This window comes from Salmo salar, chromosome ssa10, assembly GCF_905237065.1.
Source record: "Salmo salar chromosome ssa10, Ssal_v3.1, whole genome shotgun sequence".
In the NCBI taxonomy this organism is placed as follows: Eukaryota; Metazoa; Chordata; class Actinopteri; order Salmoniformes; family Salmonidae; genus Salmo; species Salmo salar.
This window is the reverse complement of record NC_059451.1, coordinates 63,862,417-63,888,219: the sequence shown is the minus strand read 5'-3', so window position 1 is coordinate 63,888,219 and position 25,803 is coordinate 63,862,417. Positions and strand designations below refer to the sequence as shown.

The 25,803-nt window shown below is 43.1% G+C and overlaps 1 protein-coding gene across 2 annotated transcripts; it reads right to left on the bottom strand.

The window, feature by feature from the left end:
- Nucleotides 1-1,394: 1,394 nt before the first annotated feature.
- commd9 (COMM domain containing 9) lies at nucleotides 1,395-9,729 on the bottom strand. 2 transcript variants are annotated; one of them, XM_014123800.2, is made up of 6 exons: nucleotides 9,580-9,729; nucleotides 3,227-3,352; nucleotides 2,728-2,867; nucleotides 2,563-2,597; nucleotides 2,333-2,436; nucleotides 1,395-1,977 (listed from the first exon to the last, which is right to left on the bottom strand). In XM_014123800.2, exons 1-6 carry the CDS (start codon nucleotides 9,628-9,630, stop codon nucleotides 1,840-1,842), a joined length of 594 nt encoding a protein of 197 aa, XP_013979275.1. In that variant the 5' UTR covers nucleotides 9,631-9,729; the 3' UTR covers nucleotides 1,395-1,839.
- Between the last annotated feature and the right edge of the window lie 16,074 nt (nucleotides 9,730-25,803).

Here is a 25,803-nt window from a genome sequence, read left to right as displayed (position 1 = left end):
GGGTCATATAAACATTGGGAGAAAACAATTTACCAGGCAAAATACTGTAAATCCTATGTGAATGCAGTAACGTATTACTTAAGTAGATTTTTGGGTATCTGTACTTTACTATTTACATTTTTGACAACTTTTACTACACTACATTCCTAAAGAAAATATTGTACTTTTTACTCCATACATTTTCCCTGACACCCAAAAGTACTCGTTACATTTTGAATGCTTAGCAGGACAGGAAAATGGTCCAATTCACACACTTATCAAGCAAACATCCCTGGGCATCCCTACTTCCTTTGATCTGGCAGACTCGCTAAACAGTGTTAGCCAGGTGCACACTCCAACACTATCTGTAAAACAATAAGATGGTGCCATCTTTGCTTAATGTAACGAATTTGAAATGATTTATACTTTCAGGCTGAATCGCAACCGGCCGTGATTGGGAGTCCCATAGGGCAGCGCATAATTGGCCCAGAGTTGTCTTGGTTTGGCCGGGGTAGGCCAATCATTGTTAATAAGAACAAATTCTTAACTGACTTGCTTAGGTAAATAAAAAAATTCTACCACTAATGGACACTGTCCAGGATACCCTTTCACACTCAATCCCCCAGATGGCAGCGACCGGGTCCAGGTGCTGAGCTTGGTTGATAAGCACACATTGGTGCGATCGTCAGTCAGCGGCTCAGCTTGCAAGCTGTGAGGCTGCTGGTTCGTTTGGTAGCCATGAGGCCTTTCGTTTGGACATGCCTGTTAGTGGTTTCCTTTTTGTACATGTGTTTCGTCACCATCTGAACAAATAAAAATCCACTTGGACGGCCAACCAAGAGGTCAAGCGCCGGCCCTGGACCAAGGTAAGTTTGCTGTCTCCCTAGGCACATACGTTGATTTCTCACAAATGCACACATTCATGTTACAGGACCCCTAGACAAAGCATGTGCAACAATATCTGCAGGCTAGTTATGGGTTTCGTCACACTACTAACTGCTACTTTCCCATGCAAAAAGATCAACACACTTGATCAAAATGTTTAATATGGTATATTGATGCGAGGTTCTTGATATGGGAATATTTGTCTATAGAAATCTTTGGAAAATTATCCTAACACAAGATTTGGCTTGTTAAATGTAGGGGCCTCCTGGTCACAAAAAGGCTGTAATAAGAGATTGTAGCCTGCCTTGATGTATTTGCAGTGTACAATATAATTATAAGGGAAATTAGGCATTAACATACTACTTGAAGCAATTTTGTATTTGAATGAAGATGAACCATAACTTGTTTAGTAACTAACTTTACGGTCTGAGACAAATTCATTTGATACATGTAATCCAGCTCTGCAATATCTTGGTCCTGTGTATTGACTGATTTGATGGTCCTAGTACTAGAGCAGTGAAAAGACAAACTTCAGCATTAATCTCTTAATTTATTGACATAAACATTGAATTCAAAAGACCCTCTTGACTCTACTGACAGAGGAATGTAGTGGCACTCCAGATCAGTGCTAATGATGGGATTGTGTACTTGTTTGTTTCTTCCCCCCCGGGACTAGAGGAAAGAGTCTTCTCCTTTTCCATCTTTTAGCCCATGTCTAAAATTGCTACCTCTTCTTTCCCACTTTCCTTAAAACGGCACTGACGCAAAACTTTTGTGGCTGATACCCTGGCAGTGTGTCACTGAATCAAATGTTTACATTTGAGACTTAAGTCGATTAGTAGAAAATGGGCACCCATAATTGATTTCTCTGTTTTCAGATTTGTGCAGATAAATGAGATGAGGAGTAAAAGTCACTTTAGAGTATCGAGAATGATGCACCCAAGGCCTCCGGTGTGGCCATTCTGGTGAGGGGTCTCATTTTCCCGCCACAACTGACAATTGGTCACGGATCCGGCCCAGGCCGTCCAGCATGGTGTCCAGAGTCTCCTTGCTCAACTCCACCGTGACCGATGAGAAAGCGCCACTGCCGCTTAGACAGCTGGAGTCCTCCATCTGCAATGGCAACACACTGTTAGTGACATTCACTTATACCCAGACCAAATTCAACAAGCCCTAGGTGTAACACCTACGCATTTATACATGTTATTGCTCATAAAGGTGTTACAGTGCTTGTGATGTATGGATGGAAAGCAGTCCTTGACTGACTAAAATGGGTACCAGTGCAATACTTTTTAGCTAATATTCTGAGGTGCAGGAGCTCAAGCAGTAGAACATTTGAGGTGCCGGTACTCTGCTCCGGTGAGCTCCTGCCCAGCACTGGATTTATGTGACAAAGTGCAGAAAATTGTAATATTATGGTGAGGAGAACATGTTTGTTGAGACCAGTGCATGGCGCACATTGGCATACCTTCATGTGCACCAGGCAGGTGGGCACAGCCATGCGACTGACCGAGTCAGATGCCGTCTTCATGTCGACTCTCCAGTCCATCTCCACTAGATGGGGCAGCGAAACTGGAGAACATTCAACCAACGGTTGGGGCAGTGTCAGGGTTGGTACCACTCTCTCGCACACATTCACACTCATTCAGTAACTGATAGTTCAAAGAATAGTGCTGGAATATGAAAGAACATGCTTACTTTGATTAGACAGAGCCTCATTTCTCCATGTGGGGCTACAAAAAGAAAAATCGGTAACCATATTTCAAACATTTGACACAATTTTCAGTTCCCAAAATTGGACATGTACGTTGTAGAACCGTGAGAAAGTGGTCCTTGGTAAGCATGGGAGGAATGGCTACAGACCTGTGCTCAAGCATAATCTTGGTAATGAGGTTCTTGAGGCTGGGGTGGAATGACTTGGGGAATAGTACAAGGATCTGCTCGGGCGCTGTCAGGTTATGGAATAGGATGTGGTGAGAAAGGGTGTGCAGGGCTGCAATAAGCTGGAAGAGAAGAGCACAGGATCAATTGGTGTCCTCTCCCAGATGATCAGTTTGACAAACACTGGTTTAGAGCATATGTGTAAAGAGTCATGTTGGTGGTTCTATACATTAGGCCTACATTCATATCTGCATTCTGTAGAAATATTGTAGCAAACGGCGACAGTACAATGCCCTTCGCAGATTTTGAACCCGGGTCGCCACGCTTTACTATGTCTCTGACATGTAAACGCTTCTTGGAATCTGATGAGAATTAGTGAATGGCAGTTAGAATTAGAAAGCTGCCGTCTGTGTGCAGTGCACCCTGTTTCTCTCCTTGGTTGATGACTGATATTGCAATTACTTTACTTTCTCACACTCACCTCCTTTGCCTCGATGGCAGATACAGACAGGGTCCCTGCTGTACTTTCCGCGAGTCGCCATGACTCAGGGGCTCCAGAAGGGAAACTGTCAGCACACAGCTGCCGCACCGCATCCTTCGACGGAGCCTTCTCCCATTCATGGTAGTGAGTCGACATGAAAGGGATTAGAGACAGACGAGCCCTGAATGATCTCACAGCGAACATCTATAGATTAGAGGCATTTTATGGGATAGGTAAGACTAGCCTTACAGTGGTGTGTATTCATGGGTGCCAAGGGAAGCCATAATTTTCCTTCAATTCACAAGAGGCTGAATGTATTTCACCGGAGAAAGCATCCGAGCAAGTGAATAAGTGCCCCTCTGTATGTGTAGCCCATTTATCATTGAATGCAAGGGATGCCAACGAGCATTTATCCTCCCTTTATTTTTTTTATCAAATAAGCCAATCAGCGTTGAGCTAACTGAACGAGCTCAACTATAAATGGTCCTGGCGCACCCAAAAAAAAGTAAAAGGGAAGCCAGTTTGGATTTGGCTTCACACCAATCACAACAAAAGCCAGATGTCATTGACAGAAAACATTTGAATTGTTGTATTGTTCTCCAGTGGCTAGCTACAGTTCATTCAAAGTATTCAGAACTCTGACTTTTTCCACATTTTGTTATGTTACAGCTAGGGATGCGTGAACATATCGGAATCGAACAACATTAACTAAAAATGCCAACATCGGTATCGGCCCAATGTCTGTCCAGTTTAACACCGATGTCAAAGCTGACGTGTGCAGGTACATGACAATGAGGGCACAGCATTCCTAACCTAGCCCACAATGTCTGCTGTGTGGATCGAGCAGTCAACAAGTCGAGCAGACATTTGAAAGAGTAAGAAAATTTCAGCGAGACAACTCAAAGGCGAAATCCATTAAACACCAAGATAATGGAATTCATTGCCCAATCAACTGTTCTCTTGTGGGTGATGTTGGCTTTCACCAACTGGTTGAGCACCGCACACACTACCAAGCGCGCTATTTTTCAGATGTTGCCCTACCGGAGTTACACAGTAATAGCGTCACTGCTATAAGCTTCACGACATACTATGGAACGCCGTTTGGGTCTTTGCGTGTTAAATAGGCTTTTACATCAAATAACAGTTATAGAATGTTGTGTGTTCTGAAATTGCATGTGCAAGCCAAGTGCCGCCACTATAAGTATCACTGTCAAAGCTGTACAAAAGTCTACAAACAAGGAAACACCGGCCACAAACGATGTGTTTACAATACCGCGTTGGTAATTAAGCCTTATTTGTTCAACCGCAACTTCTGGGGTAGCTAGCTAGCTTTAGCTTGGTACCTAGCTAGCACCAATACAACCAGCCTGAAAACAATGACCAGTAGAAACTGCAGTCCTTTCCATTATTCTTAGCAAAGATTTAGGAATCCTTGTAAGTATTAGCTAGGTAGCCACTTGTTCACCTATTGAAAATAAACAGCTAGCTAGCTACTTAACCCAGTTGCCCAAAGCTAAGGTTATAAGCAGCCAGCTAGCTTCATCTGGCTAGTGAGGCACGACCAGACCGGGTTATGTGTTTTGAGAAGCTAGCCACAATAAGGATTAGGGACAATAGTGGAATTTGCAGTTTGCCTTCAGAATAAAAGTACCTCTGAAAGTGATGCAGAAGGTTACAATTGCCACAAGATTTGGCATGGGTCCCCAGATCCTCAAAGTTCTACAGCTGCACCATCGAGAACATCCTGACCGTTTGCATCACCGCCTGGTCTGGCAACTGCTCGGAATCTGACCGTAAGGCACTACAGAGGATAGTGCGTTCGGCTCAGTACATCACTGGGGCCAAGCTTCCTGCAATCCAGGACCTATATAATATGCCATGTCAGGAAAGCCCATAAAATTGTTAGACTCCAGTCACCCTAGTCATAGACTGTTCTCTCTGCTACCGCACGACAAGCGGTAGTGGACCACCAAAAGGCTCCTTAACAGCTTCTACCCCCAAGCCATAAGACTCCTGAACAGCTAATCAAATGGCCACCGGACTATTACATTAAATTGTGAAGTGCAGTCATATTCAAGTCCTGATTGGTCAACAAGTTTATTTGACACGTCAAACTGTTATTTGATGTGTATCTTTGACAACCAAACGGCGTTCCATAGAAATCCTGGTTGAGAATGAAACGACTGAACAACAAAACAGCACAGCAAGTAAGTGAAATAAATAGGTTTTGATTATGTTTTACTGGTAATGGGGACATGGGTAAATGCCAACAAAATAACTTTTTGGTGTGTGTGCGCGCGTGTGTAACCTTTAACTAGGCAAGTCAGTTAAGAACAAATTCTTATTTACAATGACGGCCAAAAAAAGAACGATGCTGGGCCAATTGTGCGCCACCCTATGGGACTCCCAATCACGGCCGGATGTGATACAGCCTGGATTCGAACCAGGGACTGTAGTGACGCCTCTTGCACTGAGACCGCAGCGTCCATTAACTATTTAACTGTACTAGAATGCTTAAAAGGCTGGTAATTTTCTTTATATCGGTTATCGGTATCGCTTTTTGGCAAGGAAAATATTAGGTATCGGCCAAAAATGTCATCAGTACATCACTAGTTACAGCCCTAGTCTAGAATGTATTCAATAAATTGTTTCCCTCAATCTACACACAATACCCCATAATGACAAAGTCAAAACATGTTTGTAGACATTTTTGCAAATGTATTACAAATAAAGGCCTTATTTACATAAGTATTCAGATCCTATGCTATGAGACTTGAAATTGAGTTCAGGTGCATCCTGTTTCCATTGATCATCCTTGAAGTTTCTACAACTTGATTGGAGTTCATCTGTGGTAAATTCAATTGATTGAACATGATTTGGAAAGGCACACACCTGTCTATATAAGGTCCCACAGTTGACAGTGCATGTCAGAGCAAAAACCAAGTCATGAGGTCGAAGGAATTGTGTCGAGGCACAGATCTGGGAAGGGTACCAAAAAAATTATGCAGCATGGAAGGTCCCCAAGAACACAGTGGTCTCACTCATTCTCAAATGGAAGAAGTTCGGAACCACCAAGACTCTTCCTAGAACAGGCCGCCCATGTCAAACTGTGCAATTGGGGCGAAAATAGCCTTGGTCAGTGAAGTTACCAAGAACCCCGATGGTCACTTTGACATAGCTTCAGAGTTCCTCTGTGGAGATGGGAGAACCTTCCAGAAGGACAACCATCTCTGCAGCCCTCCAACAATCAGGCATTTATGGTAGAGTGGCCAGACTGAAACCACTCCTCAGTAAAGGGCACATGACAGCCTGCTTGGAGTTTGCCAAAAGGTAGCTAAAGGACTCCGAGAAACAAGGTTCTCTGGTCTGAGGAAACCAAGATTGAACCATTTTTGGCCTGAATGCCAAGTGTCACGTCTGGAGGAAACCTGGCACCATCCCTATGGTGATGCACGGTGGTGGCAGCATCATGCTATGGGGATGTTTTTCAGCCGCAGGGACTGGGAGACTAGTCAGGATCGAGGGGAAAGATGAACGGAGCAAAGTACAGAGAGATCCTTGATGAAAACCTACTCCAGAGCGCTCAGGAACTCCAACTGGGATGAAGGTTTACCTTCCAACAGGACAATGACCCTAAGTACACAGCCAAGACAGCACAGGAGTGGCTTCGGGACAAGTATGAATGTCCTTGAATGGCCCAGGAAGAGCCCGGACTTGATAATGACAAACATTAAGCAGGACATTCATACGAGCCTTAACATCCAATTATAAGCCAAACGTAGTGTGAAATGCACTCATAAGCAACATGTTTAGAGGCTCTTTGATGGCGTTCTATAAGAACTCCCTTGTTCTGCAACCAACTTGTGCGGCAATGTTTGCAAACACAAAGGTCTATGGGTGGCAACAACTATTTTTAACCAGACAGCATCAGATATGCCTAGATGGGCTACTCGTACAGAGGGTGTAGAAAAGGCCAACGGAATTGGCGGAAGAATCCTTTAATTCATGGCCACTTGCTCAGCTGGGCCAGGGGTGCTTTAATTAGGTCAGGTGGAAATGTGACGGATCAACTCATTAAAAGGAGGAAATCGCCATCGCCCGGGCTCGCTGCTTTCTCTTCCTTAACTTCTTTGGGATAGGGGGCGGTATTTTGACATCCAGATGAAAAGCGTGCCAAAAGTAAACTGCCTGCTACTCAGGCCCAGAAGCTAGGATATGCATATAATTGGTAGGTTTGGATAGAAAACACTCAAGTTTCTAAAACTGTTAAAATAATGTCTGAGTATACCAGAAGTGAAATGGCAGGCAAAACCCTGAGGAAGGCTGGCACTTTTATAATAGGGCGAAATCATGCCCGATTGCAGTTCCTAGGGCTTCCACTAGATGTCAGTCTTTAGAAAGAGTTTCAGGCTGGTTTTTGGAAAAATGAGCCAGAAATTGTAGTTTTTCTAGGTGGCTCCCATTTTGGGCTGTAGTGTTTCCAAGCGCGTGAATGAGAACGCATTCTTTGGTATTTTTCTCCGGTAAAGACAATAACGATTCTCCCTCTTAAATTTGATAGGTACCCTAATACGCAAATAAACTATTGTTTGATTATAAACATTGATTGACTTGTTTGGATAAGTTTATTGGTATCATTTGGGATTCATTTTGTATGCATTTTTTTACATGACATTTTAGTCATTTAGCAGACGCTCTTATCCAGAGCGACTTACAGTAGTGAATGCATACATTTCAATTAATTTCATACATTTTTTTTTTCCGTACTGGCCCCCCGTGGGAATCTAACCCACAACCCTGGCGTTGCAAACACCATTGCAAACACCATACTCTACCAACTGAGCCACAGGGAAGACTATGCATTTTGAACGAGGGAAACCGAGTGGATTATTGACTGAAGCGTGCCAGCTAAACTGAGTTTTTATGGATATAAAGAAGGACTTTATCGAACAAAAGGACCATTTGTAATGTAACTGGGACCTTTTGGAGTGCCAACAGAAGAAGATCTTCAAAGGTAAGGCATATATTATATCGCTATTTCTGATATCGTGTCGCAACTCCCTGGTTAAATTATTTGTTATGCATTTGTGTGCTGGGCGCTGTCCTCAGATAGTCGCATGGTTTGCTTTCGCCGTAAAGCCTTTTTGAAATCTGACACGGCGGCTGGATAAACAACCAGTTAAGCTTTATTTTGATGTATTGCACTTGTGATTTCATGAAAGTTTATTTATAGTAATTTAATTTGAATTTGGCGCTCTGCAATTTCACCGCTAGCGTCCCACTAATCCACAAGAAGTTAACTCCGTCTAATCCAGACGTTCTGTGCGTCCATGAATCCACGTAAGTCCACAGAATCAGTTCAGATGAAAGGTAACAATCTGTTGCGATCGGGAGAGCGGGCCATCAGTTATTGTTTATAGTTATTACCTTGGAGTGCACGCTTCAAACCTATTGTGTAATGTAAATGGGCAATGATCACGGCCCTACAGATCATCACAGGCCAATTATGCCATCGATATGGTTAATATGTAATGAAATTACAAGTACATATGAAGACAAACCTGAAAGGATGAAATATGAAACGTCATTGTTTCCTGAACTGATCAATTCTGATATGAAACTGATGGGGATTATAGACTGAATAACCGATAACTGATTGAATTATTTGTATTATTCTTCATGATTATGATGAATAGTTCCGAGCCTAAATGACTCAATGATGATTCGTATTGACTTCTTATTGAACTGAATTACCCAATTATGTTAATGATTTGATCTTTGTGATTATGAATTTGATTGGATACATGTTATTCTGTTTCCGTTGTTATGCAGCACAGACTACCCAGTAAATATACCACTTTATGGTTAAAGGAATTCCTGCCTCAGTCTCATCCATTCCTCTGTCACCTGACCTCCTGTTCACTTTCACTGTCAGTCATCCTACCTGTCCAGCTACCCACACAGATACCACTCATATTTCAGAGGGGCACCGTCTCGCTCGCTCGGATGCTTTCCCTGTGATATGCTTTCAGCTTATTTTGGAATTGAAGGACATGAAGAAAAAAATGTTTTTTTCTTGGTCCAGTTTTGGGGGAAGCCTGTCTTCCCTTGGCACCCATGAATACACGCCACTCTTCCCGAGTGATTTTACGCACCGCTATAGTAATGTAGACTTATCAGAGCCTACTCCATACAGCAAGCCAGCCATAATAATCAAACTAGTTAACGTAACTAGCTAACGTTACGAAATGAACAAAAGCAACCGATACATCGACTGATATAACAAACCGATAAGGCACAAAGATTATCACACTAATAAATACAGCAAAGCCGACAAACAGTAGATAGCTTACCTTTAAAAGAATTTGCAAGGAAGAAAAATGTTTATCTGAAATGGCAGCCATCTTGCCACGTGACGCATTGAAAACACAGATGGCAATCGCAGCAAGAAAAATGTACCAGATATTTCACCGGATGTATAAATGTGAATTATCCGGTTGGCGATTCCACTCACTGCCAAATATGTTGAGGAGAGGAAGCCAAGTGGCCAGCAGTGGGAGAAGATGGATTTTGGCCGACATTTTGCAAATGTTCTCATCTCGTATAGTTTTATGTTTTCAAAAATAAAATATGTAACGGAGTAGACTGCATTTTGTAGACTAACCTTGCCGATTTTTATTTTGCGTTTTAAGTTATTGCGAATTTCACTGAGTAGGCATTCCCTTACGGAAATATACAAATAAATGCTAGAACGCGTCAATAGGATCTCACTACCTCGTCATTGGCCCTGCACACCCCCTTGCTTGTTCTGCCCATTATGATTAATGTGCTACCATTGGAAACGACAGGCTCTGGTCTATCTTGGGTTAGTTATAAAAAATATTTGTGGAAATAGGTGAAAACGGAGTCATGTGCGCAATAAAGACTAGGGGGCACAGGTTCTTATTTTTCTTCTTTGGCTTTAAAATGGCGGTTAGGAATCCAAAGGTGCTTTACACCCACCAACTGGACTGTAAATCATGACACTTTTTATTTTTACAAAGTACATTAAAAAACTTCTCTAGGGCCAGTGGGACGATTTCGTCCCACCTACGTAACAGCCAGTGGAATCCCGTGGCGCGTTATTCAAATACCTTAGAAATGCTATTACTTCAATTTCTCAAACATATGACTATTTTACACCATTTTAAAGACAAGACTCTCGTTAATCTAACCACACTGTCCGATTTCTAAAAGGCTTTACAACGAAAGCAAAACATTAGATTATGTCAGCAGAGTACCCAGCCAGAAATAATCAGACACCCATTTTTCAAGCTAGCATATAATGTCACATAAACCCAAACCACAGCTAAATGCAGCACTAACCTTTGATGATCTTCATCAGATGACACCCCTAGGACATTATGTTATACAATACATGCATGTTTTGTTCAATCAAGTTCATATTTATATCAAAAACCAGCTTTTTACATTAGCATGTGACGTTCAGAACTAGCATACCCCCCACAAACTTCCGGTGAATTTACTAAATTACTCACGATAAACGTTCACAAAAAACATAACAATTATTTTAAGAATTATAGATACAGAACTCCTCTATGCACTCGCTATGTCCGATTTTAAAATAGCTTTTCGGTGAAAGCACATTTTGCAATATTCTAAGTAGATAGCCCGGCATCACAGGGCTAGCTATTTAGACACCCACCAAGTTTAGCACTCACCAAAATCAGATTTACTATAAGAAAAATGTTATTACCTTTGCTGTTCTTCGTCAGAATGCACTCCCAGGACTTCTACTTCAATAACAAATGTTGGTTTGGTTCAAAATAATCCATAGTTATATCCAAATAGCGGCGTTTTGTTCGTGCGTTCAAGACACTATCCGAAGTGTAAATAAGGGTCACACGCACGACGCATTTCGTGACAAAAAAATTCTAAATATTCCATTACCGTACTTCGAAGCATGTCAACCGCTGTTTAAAATCAATTTTTATGCAATTTTTCTCGTAAAAAAGCGATAATATTCCGACTGGGAAAGCGTGTTTACGTTCAAAGAGAGAGAAAATAAAAGCATGGGTTCCCCTCGTGCACGAGCCTGAGTCTCATAGTACTCTGACCGGCCACTAACCAAACGCGCTAATGTTTTTCAGCCAGGGGCTGCCTCGATATCATTCAGCTTTTTCCCGGGTTCTGAGAGCCTATGGGAGCCGTAGGAAGTGTCACGTTACAGCAAAGATCCTCAGTTTTCAATAAACAGAGCCAAGAAGAACAAGAACTTGTCAGAGAGGGCACTTCCTGTAAGGAATCTTCTCAGGTTTTTGCCTGCCATATGAGTTCTGTTATACTCACAGACACCATTCAAACAGTTTTAGAAACTTTAGGGTGTTTTCTATCCAAAGCCAATAATTATATGGATATTCTAGTTACTGGGCAGGAGTAGTAACCAGATTAAATCTGGTACGTTTTTTTATCCGGCCGTGTCAATACTGCCCCCTAGCCCTAACAGGTTAAAAAAACACCCTTTAAACCCACTACCCCATTCCACTTCTTTGACTCTACCTGCTCCTACACCATGCCAACGGCCTGGGAGGACAGGACATCACCACTCAACACACCATGTAACTCTTCTGAAGTCAAATCTTATACACCCAAGTACTTGTCATTTACATTTACTTCATTTAGCAGACGCTCTTATCCAGAGCGACTTCCAAATTGGTGCATTCACCTTATGATATCCAGTGGAACAACCACATTACAATAGTACATCTATATCTTTTTTGGGGGGGAGGATTAGAAGGATTACTTAATCCTATCCCAGGTATTCCTTAAAGAGGTGGGGTCTCAGGTGTCTCCGGAAGGTGGTGAATGACTCCGCTGTCCTGGCGTCATGAGGGAGCTTGTTCCACCATTGGGGTGCCAGAGCAGTGAACAGTTTTGACTGGGCTGAGCGGGAACTGTGCTTTCGCAGAGGTAGGGAGGTGAGCAGGCCAGAGGTGGATGAACGCAGTGCCCTTCTTTGGGTGTAGGGACTGATCAGAGCCTGAAGGTACGGAGGTGCCGTTCCCTTCACTGCTGCGTAGGCAAGCACCATGGTCTTGTAGCAGATGCGAGCTTCAACTGGAAGCCAGTGGAGTGTGCGGAGGAGCGGGGCGACGTGAGAGAACTTGGGAAGGTTGAACACCAGACGGGCTGCGGCGTTCTGGATGAGTTGTAGGGGTTTAATGGCACAGGCAGGGAGCCCCCGCCAACAGCGAGTTGCAGTAATCCAGACGGAAGATGACAAGTGCCTGGATTAGGACCTGCACCGCTTCCTGTGTGAGGCAGGGTTGTACTCTGCGAATGTTGTAGAGCATGAACCTACAGGATCGGGTCACCGCCTTGATGTTAGCGGAGAACGACAGGGTGTTGTCCAGGGTCACGCCAAGGCTCTTAGCACTCTGGGAGGAGGACACAATGGAGTTGTCAACTGTGATGGCGATATCATGGAACGGGCAGTCCTTCCCCGGGAGGAAGAGCAGCTCCGTCTTGCTGAGGTTCAGCTTGAGGTGGTGATCCGTCATCCACACTGATATATCTGCCAGACATGCAGAGATGCGATTCGCCAACTGCAGCTCTGCAGCTGCCACAACAATATCGATTTTCTGTGATTTTTGTTCCATTTCTGCGGTACAGTTCATAACCATAGCTAAGAAGCCAACCTTACTGAAGCATATATCACTCATTGGCCTATCCCTCTGTGCTGGCACAGATCTACTACTGACAGGGATCCTCTCCGGATCCCTCACCCTTGACCCAACCTCCTCCTACTATCTTCACTGCCTCAGCATACGACATCTTCAGCATTACTCTGGCCACCTCAACATGCCTCTCTCGCACCGGACACTTCCGAACCGAGGCAACATGGCAATCCCTATGTTTTTCCACCAAAACTACACAATCCTCTGACCCATGCCCTCCTACACACTTCCCACATCTTGGAATCTCCCTCCTGTTACATGACTATACACATGGCACCAGAAACACAGAAGTGGGTTCAGCACAAAAGCTCTAACAGGATAACTCATAGGTCCGTGTATGCTTCGGCATTTTGATTTTCATTCAAATCAAATTGTGGAAAAACCTGAAATGACTCATTTTATTGGGTTTGGTTTCATCATTTTATGAACGAAAATCAGATGTCAACTAGTTTTTCTCATTAATGGCATCGCGTAATAGAAAATAAATGATAATATTTATAGCCCATTTTACGCTTTCTTCATACATGGATGTACACGCCCCCTAATATAATATTCATTGTGCATAGCGGGTGTTTGTTTACAGTCTGGGTTGAGCTGCAGTGTCTGCAGCACAGAGAAAGAATTAGATATTTGTGTGGCAGGAAGATAAAAATTGTAATGTTAGCTAAGATGCTTAACTTATCATGACGTTAGCATGCCAATAGAACAAACTCAACAACAACTGAACAAAGTTGGCTTGCACTGCCTGGTTAGCTGTCTAACATTACTGCTGGCTAACTGACTAGCTAGCTGGCTGGCTAGCTAGACCTAACTGGCTACTGGCTATACACATGCTAGCTGCTAGTGGAAGTAAGTTAGTCCCTCAAACTGCTACAAGATGAAGCTGCCCGGCCAGAGGTACCTGCTGCATACATTTTTTATTTATTTCTCCATTACTTTCTGTAGCTAGCTTAGCTAGATCTTCTGCCTGGCTGATGCTGATGCTTATTAACTGAGTAATAATGAACTGCAGTTACTATAAATTGTTAACTATCCAAGCTGCTTCACATCCGGCCGTGATTGGGAGTCCCATAGAGCGGCGCACAATTGGCCCAGCGTCATCCGGGTTTGGCCGGGGCAGGCCGTCATTGTAAATAAGAATTTGTTCTTAACTGTCTTGCCTAGTTAAATAAAATAAAATAGCTAACTGTCCCTTTGCATAACAATTTCTAACACATTACATTTTGTGTGTGTGTGGAGGGGGGGGTCGGGATGTGCCCGCATCATATGCACTCTATCCAGTGCATTAAGTTAAAATCAGCCTTCTATTAATGTGGGTATATTTCACAAACCTTATTTTACTGCTTATTGAAAGGCAGATGCTTAGGACTGCACACATATGCCTTTTCTAAGTGGCTCAGTTGGTAGAGCATGGCGCTTGCAACGCCAGAGTTGTGGGTTCGATTCCCACGGTGGACCAGCACATATGTATGCACTCACTAGTGTAAGTTGTTCTGGATAAGAGTGTCTGCTAAATGACAAAAATAAAAAAATGTGTGTGGATACTAAATTAAATACTATGACAATTTTCTGAATGTATACCTAACACCTTTCTGGGGGGCTGATGATCATTGATACAGAGGCAGTCTGATATGACTTGACTACTGATTCCCCCTACACTCTCTCATTCAAAGTACCATTCACACAGTCCAGCCACTCAGCCCTATCCAGAAGCTCTCAAGGTCCTACACTACTTCCTCCTACAACACCTTGATGAGAAGTAAAATGCCTGTACCCATGACTGTAAGTTGGCGTATCTCTCTAACCCTGCTGTACACTACCGTGCTGAGACAATCTGACTCTTAAACAGTATTACACTATTCTTAAATGGAATGGCCAACATTGATCTCTCATTCTCACAGTACACTCACTCAGATGTACAGTTGAAGTTGGAAGTTTACATACACATAGGTTGGAGTCATTAAAACTAGTTTTTCAACCACTCCACACATTTCTTGTTACCAAACTATAGTTTTGGCAAGTCACTTAGGACATCTACTTCGTGCATGACACATGTAATTTTTCCAACAATTGTTTACAGACAGATTATTTCACTTATAATTCACGGTATCACAATTCCAGTGGGTCAGAAGTTTACATACACTCAGTTGACTGTGCCTTTAAACAGCTTGGAAAATTCCAGAAAGTGATGTCATGGCTTTAGAAGCTTCTGATAGGCTAATTGACGTCATTTGAGTCAATTGGAGGTGTACCTGTGGATGTATTTCAAGGCCTACCTTCAAACTCAGTGCCTCTTTGCTTGACATCAAAAAAATCAAAAAAATCTAAAGAAATCAGCCAAGACCTCAGAAAAAAGATTGTAGACCTCCACAAGTCGGGTTCATCCTTGGGAGCAATTTCCAAATGCCTGAAGGTACCACGTTCATCTGTGCAAACAATAGTACGCAAGTATAAACACCATGGGACCACACAGCCGTCATATCGCTCAAGAAGTAGACGCGTTCTGTCTCCTAGAGATGAACGTACTTTGGTGCGAAAAGTGCAAATCAATCCCAGAACAACAGCAAAGGACCTTGTGAAGATGCTGGAGGAAACAAGTACAAAAGTATCTATATCCACAGTAAAATGAGTCCTATATCGACATAACCTGAAAGGCCGCTCAGCAAGGAAGAAGCCACTGCTCCAAAACTGCCATAAAAAAGCCAGACTACGGTTTGCAACTGCACATGGGGACAAAGATTGTCCTTTTTGGAGAAATGTCCTCTGATCTGATGAAACAAAAATAGAACTGTTTGGCCATAATGACCATCGTTATGTTTGGAGGAAAAAGGCAGAGGCTTGCAAGCCGAAGAACACCATCCCAACCGTGAAGCACGGGGGTGGCAGCATCATGTTGTGGGGGTGCTTTGCTGCAGGAGGGACTGGTGCGCTTCACAAAATAGATGGCATTATGAGGGAGGAAAATTATGTGGATATATTGAAGCAACATCTCAAGACATCAGTCAGGAAGTTAAAGCTTGGGCACAAAAGGGTCTTCCACATGGACAATGACCCCAAGCATACTTCCAAAGTTGTGACAAAATGGCTTAAAGACATCAAAGTCAAGGTATTGGAGTGGCCATCACAAAGCCCTGACCTCAATCCTATAGAAAATTTGTGGTCAGAACTGAAAAAACATGTGCGAGCAAGGAGGCCTACAAACCTGACTCGGTTACACCAGCTCTGTCAGGAGGAATGGGCCAAAATTCACCCAACTTATTGTGGGAAGCTTGTGGAAGGCTACCTGAAACGTTTGACCCAAGTTAAACAATTTAAAGGCAATGCTACTAAATACTAATTGAGTGTATGTAAACTTCTGACCCACTGGGAATGTGATGAAAAAAATTATTCTCTCTACTATTATTCTGACATTTCACATTCTTAAAATAAAGTGGTGATCCTAACTGACCTAAAACAGGGAATTTTTTTCTAGGATTAAATGTCGGGAATTGTGAAAAACTGAGTTTAAATGTATTTTGCTAAGGTGTATGTAAACTTCTGACTTCAACTGTATGTAGGGTGGTTGAAGGCATCTGCAGGCCTGTTTAAGGGGCAACTGAACAAGCTACTGTATCAGAATGCTTGGACTGCAGCTGAGACTCTCTTCTCATTCCCCATCTTTTAAGGAAAGTACCTTCTTTACACTTCCTGTTGTGCTTTCAAGGTGTCTCTTTCATGTTGTGTGGTATTATCTATTGATGACTCCTAACATAGTTTGCTTCTGAATTGGTGTCCACATCAGGCATTTTACTTGTTACCTGTTTGTTAGAATACTGCATCCCTTTCACATCATTTGAATGATCCCTCCTTGCCACATGCTTTCTCTCTTTCTCTCCAGGATACATTAGGGGAAGTTACTTTGTTGTTGGCACCAATCCCAGGCTGCCAGACAAGATCAATGACTTTCACCAGACGTTTATGATAAGGGAATTTGTATGCTTAAAGGTAATGATTAAAGAATTCCACCCTGAAAACGTAACTACTAGTGATTATTAGTTTATGTAGCATGTATAATGAATAATTAAAGTACTACATGTAAGTTCAATAAGGTTCAGTAGAGACATGTAAGGGATAGAAATGTGTGTGTCTAAGAAAATACCGAGAACAATTCAACTGTGTATAACCCGACCTGGCTAGAACTCCGAGAAACTTATGATAGGACAGGGAGTCCTTTCAAGGTTCCTCTAATCTCGGGGGAATGGAACTGTCGGCTTGGTAGTGATAAACAGTGGATACAACTCACCTACTGTTCGTGTGTATGTATGTGCATAAGTAGGGAGTGAACTATAAAATGGATGTCTTTGTATTATGGACTTCAGAGCGCCCTCGTGAATAAACTGTACGAACCTTTTGCATAAGCTGAATCTTTGCCTAATTATTATTAAACCCAGGGTCTTACAAACCTCGGGGTTTGGTCAAAGCTTATTTATTGTTAGTTATTTTCATTGGGATTGAAAATTCTCATGACAGTTTAGTTACTCGTCTTCTACTTAAGTCTTTGCTAATCTCTTTCATCAATAGACAGGACCAACATATGGACGGAAGTTCATGACCGGCTATCTGTCTTCGAAAGGGTCACTGCATCGGCCGGTCGAGTGGGAAGGCTGCTGAGATCTATGCATCAACCCTATCATCAGGCACGATGCCAGGTAAACCGATCAATATAATCTCAAAACATACACGTATAGAGAAAAGGGTTCCAACTAAAACCATGTAGGGTTATTCGGCTTGTCCCTGTAGGAGAACCCTTCATGGTTTTAGGTACATGGAGAGTTCTATGTTGAACCCTCTATTAAAGGTTCTACCTACAACCCTTTTATATCCAAAGTGTTATACCTAGAACCCTCTGTGAAGGGTTATACATAGAATGATTCTATCTTCTAAGGGTTCTACCCTACTCCTTTGCCAAGAAACCTGTAGCATAATGAAACAGAGCCGCTTCACCAACCAGTTTGTTTTTATGATGGAAAAAGTCAGAAAAGCTTATGGAATATTTCTATAAGAACAACACGTTAATGATCTAGCTGAAAATGAAGAATCCCTCTGATTATAGATAAAAGGCTATGCCAAAACATGACAGGTTTCCAGTGTATTTGATAAAGGATTTTTGGGGGGGGCTTTTTATTGTGTCGTCAGCAAACTTAATGATGGTGTTGGAGTCATGCTTGGCCATGCAGTTGTGGGTGAACAGGGACTACAGGAGGGGACTAAGCAGGCACCCCTGAGGGGCCCACATGTTGAGGATCAGCGTGGCAGATGTGTTGTTGTCTACCGTTAAGACCAGGGGGTGGCCAGTCAGGAAGTCCAGGATCCAGTTGCAGAGTGGGTATTTAGTCCCAGGATCCTTAGCTTAGTGAAGAGCTTTGTGGGCACTATGGTATTGAACGCTGAGCTGTAGTCAGTGAATAGCATTCTCACATAGGTGTTCCTTTTGTCCAGGTGGGAAAGCTTCTATCTCAAGGCCATCAGACTGTTAAATAGCCATCACTAGCACAGAAAGGCTGCAGCCTACATACGTGGAGTTGAAATCATTGGCCACTTTTTAATAAATGGAACACTAGTCACTTTAAATAATGTCACTTGTATGTATATAAACTCAGCAAAAAAAGAAATGTCCTCTCACTGTCAACTGCGTTTATTTTCAGCAAACTTAACATGTGTAAATATTCAACAACTGAGACATAAACTGAACGAGTTCCACAGACATGTGACAGAGATGCAGTACATCTCCTCCTCATGGACTTTACCAGATTTGCCAGTTCTTGCTGTGAGATGTTACCCCACTCTTCCACCAAGGCACCTGCAAGTTCCCGGATATTTCTGGGGAGATTGGCCATAGCACTCACCCTTCAATCCAACAGGTTCCAGACGTGTTCAATGGGTTGAGATCCGGGCTCTTCGCTAGCCATGGTAGAACACTGATATTCCTGTCTTGCAGGAAATCACACAGAACGAGCAGTATGGTTGGTGGCATTGTCATGCTGGAGGGTCATGTCAGGATGAGCCTGCAGGAAGGGTACCACATGAGGGAGGAGGAGGATGTCTTCATGTAACGCACAGCGTTGAGATTGCCTGCAATGACAACAGGCTTCGTCCGATGATGCTGTGACACACCGCCCCAGACCATGACGGACCCTCCACCTCCAAATCGATCCCGCTCCAGAGTACAGGCCTCGGTGTAACGCTCATTCCTTCGACGATAAACGTGAATCCGACCATCACCCCTGGTGAGACAAAACCGCGACTCGTCAGAGAAGAGCAATTTTTGCCAGTCCTGTCTGGTCCAGCAACGGTGGGCTTGTGCCCATAGACGATGTTGTTGCCGGTGAGGACCTGCCTTACAACAGGCCTACAAGCACTCAGTCCAGCCTCTCTCAGCCTATTGCGGACAGTCTGAGCACTGATGGAGGGATTGTGCATTCCTGATGTAACTCGGGCAGTTGTTGTTGCCATCCTGTACCTGTCCCGCAGGTGTGATGTTCGGATGTACCGATCCTGTGCAGGTGTTACACGTGGTATGCCACTGCGAGGATGATCAGCTGTCCGTCCTGTCTCCTTGTAGCGCTGTCTTAGGCGTCTCACAGTACGGACATTGCAATTTATTGCCCTGGCCACATCTGCAGTCCTCATGCCTCCTTGCAGCATGCCTAAGGAACGTTCACACAGATGAGCAGGGACCCTGGGCATCTTTCTTTTGGTGTTTTTCAGAGTCAGTAGAAAGGCCTCTTTAGTGCCCTAAGTTTTCATAACTGTGACCTTAATGGCCTACTGTCTGTAAGCTGTTAGTGTCTTAATGACCGCTCCACAGGTGCATGTTCATTAATTGTTTATGGTTCATTGAACAAGCATGGGAAACATACGTTTAAACCCTTTACAATGAAGATCTCTGAAGTTATTTCGATTTTTTTCGAATTATCTTCGAAAGACAGGGTCCTAAAAAGGGACGTTTATTTTTTTGCTAAGTTTACTGTGTTCTATACTATATACTGTATCTCAGTCTATGCCGCTCTGACATTGCCCGTCCATAGAAAGTCAGCAAAAAAAGAAACGTCCCTTTTACCACCTGGCTACATAAAGACGTGGGTGACTCCAAATAGGAATTTAATACAACATTATAATCCATTGGTTAGAATTGAAAATGTGTCTTCTCCCTTTCCCACAGGATCAGCAGCAGTGCAGAGCCCCTGGATTGAGAGCAATTGTGGGGGGTTAGGTGCCTTGCTCAAGGGCTCAATGGCTGGAGATGGTCCATGGGATCAATGACCAGCAGTGTTCCAGCTGCCAGTTAAGTTCAGTTTCCATTTTATGTTGCTCCAGCTGCTGGTCTGCCTCTCCAACCTGTTTCTTAATCCTGTTTTTTCCTAACACTACACAGCTGATTCAAATGATCAACGTACCAATCTATGCAGCTAAACTGGTAGCTGGAAGGCTCCTATGTACCATCTCCTTCCATTGCCCATGGGTGCTGCACTGCGGGGTGTTGGGAAAGGCAGGAGACACAATTTCCATTCTAACCAATGGACAATAAAGTATATATTCTCTCTGTTCTTGACACAAGTGGCAGTTTGCACAATATGTGATGAATTGCAATTTGTACAATATGGATGTCCATTTCTTCAAAAGTTTTAGAACACCTACTCATTCAAGGGTTTTTCTGTATTTGTACTATTTCTACATTGTAGCATAATAGTGAAGACGTCGAAACTATGAAATAACACATAAGTAATCATGTAGTAACCAAAAAAAAGTGTTAAACAAATAAAAATTATTTTGTATTTGTGATTCTTCAAAGTAGCCACCCTTTGCCTTGATGACAGCTTTTCACACACTTGACATTCTCTTAACCAGCTTCATGAGGTAGTCACTTGGAATGCATGTCAATCAACAGGTGTGCCTTGTTAAATGTTAATTTGTGGAATTTCTTTCCTTAATGCGTTTGAGCCAATCAGTTGTGTTGTGACAAGGTAGGGGGGTATACAGAAGATAACCCTATTTCATAAAAGACCAAGTCCATATTATGGCAACAGCTCAAATAAGCAAAGAGAAATGACAGTCCATCGTTACTTTAAGACATGAAGTTCATTCAATACGGGAAATTTCAAGAACATTACATTTTACATTTTACATTTTAGTCATTTAGCAGACGCTCTTATCCAGAGCGACTTACAGTAGTGAATGCATACATTTCAATTCATTTCATACATTTTTTTTTTTCTCGTACTGGCCCCCCGTGGGAATCGAACCCACAACCCTGGCGTTGCAAACACCATTGCAAATACCATGCTCTACCATGCTCTACCAACTGAGCCACAGTCGCAAAAACCATCAAGTGCTATGATGAAACTAGCTCTCATGAGGAGCGCCACAGGAAAGGAAGACCCAGAGTTACCTTTGCTGCAGAGGACAAGTTCATTAGAGTTACCAGCCTCAGAAATTGCAGCCCAAATAAATGCTTCAGAGTTCAAGAAACAGACACATCTCAACATCAACTGTTCAGAGGAGACTGTGAATCAGGCCTTCATGGTCAAATTGCTGCAAAGAAACCACTACTAAAGGACAACAATAATAAGAAGAAACTTGCTTGGGCCAAGAAACATTAGCAATGGACATTAAATCGGTGGAAATCTGTCCTGTGGTCTAGAGTCCAAATTGGAGATTTTTGGATCCAACCGCCGTGTCTTTGTGAGACGCGGTGTGGGTGAATGGATGATCTCCGCAAGTATAGTTCCCACCGTGAAGCATGAAGGAGAAGGTGTTATGGTGTGGGGCTGCTTTGCTGGTGACACTGTCTGTGATTTATTTAGAATTCAAGGCACACTTAATCAGCATGGCTACCACAGCATTCTGCAGCGATACGCCATCGCATCTGGTTTGTTTTTCAACAGGACAATGACCCAAAACACACCTCCAGGCTGTGTAAGGTGACTTGGCTTCCATAATCACCCTACCTTAACCCATTTTGTTATTTTTTATTTAACCTTTATTTAACTAGGCAAGTCAGTTAAGAACAAATTCTTATTTACAGGAGCTGGGATTAAAAATAAATAAAATATAAATCTAGGACAAAACACATCACGAGAAGAGGCAACACAGCACTACATAAAGAGAGACCTAAGACAACAACATGGTAGCAACACAACATGGTACAAATGTTATTGGGCACAGACAACAGCACAAAGGGCAAGAAGGCAGAGACGACAATGCATCACGCAAAGCAACCACAACTGTCAGTAAGAGTGTCCATGATTGAGTCTTTGAATGAAGAGGTGGAGATAAAGCTGTCCAGTTTGAGTGTTTGTTGCAGCTCGTTCCAGTCGCTAGCTGCAGCGAACTGAAAAGACGAGAGACCCAGGGATGTGTGTGCTTTGGGGACCTTTATTAACAGAATGTGCATGGCAGAATGGGTGGAGGATGAGGGCTGCAGTAGAATTTGGATGAGTTGAACTGTAAAATGAAGGGAAAAGCAGCCAACAAGTGCTCAGCATTTGTGGGAACTCCTTCAAGACTGTTGGAAAAGCATTCCTCATGAAGCTGGTTGTGAGAATGCCAAGAGTGTGCAAAGCTGTCATCAAGGCAAAGGGTGGCTACTTTGAAGAATCTAAAATATTTGTTTTACACTTTCTTGGTTACAACATGATTCCATATGTGTTATTTCATAGTTTTGATGTCTTCATTATTATTCTACTATATAGAAAATAGTAAAAATAACAAAAAACCCTTGAATGAGTAGGTATATCCAAACTTTTGCCTGGAACTGTACATCTTGTTCTTGCCTTCTCAAGGGACGTCACTTAACCGGCTGTCACAATTTCCGTACAATCAGCACGAACCCCTTGTGACATAGCGCTAAACAGTTTATCCCACTTATAAAGCAGCTGCTTCGTTTTGATGTTCTTCTTTATCAATAGCTACCGTGACGCTTTTCCATTTCAAACAAGCGCGCTGCTGGGGACAGCAAGGAGTCATCATGCCAGGTAGTCCTGAGGCATGGTCCTAGGGCTCAGGTCCTCCTCCGAGAGAGAAAGAGAATTAGAGAGAGCATATTTAAATTCACACAGGACACCGGATAAGACAAGAGAAATACTCCAGATGTGACAGACTGACCCTAGCCCCCCGACACATAAACTACTGCAGCATAAATACTGGAGGCTGAGACAGGAGGGGTCAGGAGACACTGTGGCCCCATCTGATGAAACCCCCGGACAGGGCCAAACAGGTAGGATATAACCCCACCCACTTTGCCAAAGCACAGTCCCCACACCACTGGAGGGATATCTCCAACCACCAATTTACCATCCCGGGACAAGGCCGAGTATAGCCCACAAAGATCTCCACCACGGCACAACCCAAGGGGGGCGCCAACCCAGACAGAAAGACCACGTCAGTGACTCAACCCACTCAAGTGACGCACCCCTCCCAGGGACGGCATGGAAGAACACCAGTAAGCCAGTGACTCAGCCCCTGTAATAGGGTTAGAGGCAGAGAATCCCAGTGGAGAGAGGGGAAACCGGCCAGGCAGAGACAGCAAGGGCGGTTCGTTGCTCCAGCCTTTCCGTTCACCTTCACACCCCTGGGCCAGACTACACTTAATCATAGCACCTACTGAAGAGATTAGTCTTCAGTAAAGACTTAAAGGTTGAGACTGAGTCTGCGTCTCTCACATGGGTAGACAGACCATTCCATAAAAATGGAGCTCTATAAGAGAAGCCCTGCCTCCAGCTGTTTGCTTAGAAATTCTAGGGACAATTAGGACGCCCGCGTCTTGTGACCGTAGCGTACGTGTAGGTATGTACGGCAGGACCAAATCAGAAAGATAGGTAGGAGCAAGCCCATGTAATGCTTTGTAGGTTAGCAGTAAAACCTTGAAATCAGCCCTTGCCATAACAGGAAGCCAGTGTAGGGAGGCTAGCACTGGAGTAATATGATCACATTTTTGGGTTCTAGTCAGGATTCTAGCATCCGTATTTAGCACTAACTGAAGTTTATTTAGTGCTTATTCGGGTAGCCGGAAAGTAGAGCATTGCAGTAGTCCAACCTAGAAGTAACAAAGGCATGGATTCATTTTTCTGTGTCATTTTTGGACAGAAACTTTATGATTTTTGCAATGTTACATAGATGGAAAAAAGCTGTCCTTGAAACAGTCTTGATATATTCCTCAAAAGAGAGATCAGGGTCCAGAGTAACGCCGAGGTCCTTCACAGTTTTATTTGAGACGACTGTACAACCATCCAGATTAATTGTCAGATTCAACAGAAGATCTCTTTGTTTCTTGCGACCTAGAACAAGCATCTCTGTTTTGTCCGAGTTTAAAAGTAGAACGTTTGCAGCCATCCACTTCCTTATATCTGAGACACAGGCTTCTAGCGAGGGCAATTTTGGGGCTTCACCATGTTTCATTGAAATGTACAGCTGTGTGTCATCCGCATAGCAGTGAAATTTAACATTATCTTTTCGAATGACATCCCCAAGAGGTAAAATATATAGTGAAAACAATAGTGGTCCTAAAACGGAACCTTGAGGTACACCGAAATGTACAGTTGATTTGTCAGAGGACAAACCATTCACAGAGACAAACTGATATCTTTCCGACAGATAAGACCTAAACCAGGCCAGAACTTGTCCAAGTAGACCAATTTGGGTTTCCAATCTCTCCAAAAGAATGTGGTGATCGATGGTATCAAAAGCAGCACTAAGATCTAGGAGTACGAGGACTGATGCAGAGCCTCGGTCTGACGTCATTAAAAGGTCATTTACCACCTTCACAAGTGCAGTCTCAGTGCTATGATGGGGTCTAAAACCAGACTGAAGCGTTTCGTATACATTGTTTGTCTTCAGGAAGGCAGTGAGTTGCTGCGCAACAGCTTTTTCAAAAAATGTTGAGAGGAATGGAAGATTCGATATAGGCCGATAGTTTTTAAAATAATTTCTGTGTCAAGATTTGGCTTTTTCAAGAGAGGCTTTATTACTGCCAATTTTAGTGAGTTTGGTACACATCCGGTGGATAGAGAGCCGTTTATTATGTTCAACATAGGAGGGCCAAGCACAGAAAGCAGCTCTTTCAGTAGGGACAGACTGATATTCTGCAAAAGGTACAGGTATTGGAGTGCTGAGGACTGGGGTAAAGTCATTTTCTCTGATGAATCCCCTTTCAGATTGTTTGGGGCATCCGGAAAAAAGCTTGTCCGGAGAAGACAAGGTGAGCGCTACCATCAGTCCTGTGTCATGCCAACAGTAAAGCATCCTGAGACCATTCATGTGTGGGGTTGCTTCTCAGCCAAGGGAGTGGGCTCACTTACAATTTTGCCTAAGAACACAGCCATGAATAAAGAATGGTACCAACACATCCTCTGAGAGCAACTTCTCCCAACCATCAAGGAACAGTTTGGTGACAAACAATACCTTTTCCAGCATGATGGAGCACCTTGCCATAAGGCAAAAGTGATAACTAAGTGGCTCGGGGAACAAAACATCGATATTTTGGGTCCATGGCCAGGAAACTCCCCAGACAATCCCATTGAGAACTTGTGGTCAATCCTCAAGAGGCGGGTGGACAAACAAAAACCCACAAATTCTGACAAACTCCAAGCATTGATTATGGAAAAATGGGCTGCCATCAGTCAGCATGTGGCCCAGAAGTTAATAGACAGCATGCCAGGGCGGTTTGCAGAGGTATTGAAAAAGAAGGGTCAACACTGCAAATATGAACTCTTTGCATCAATTTCATGTAGTTGTCAATAAAAGCCTTTGACACTTATGAAATGCTTGTAATTATACTTCAGTATTCTATAGTAACATCTGACA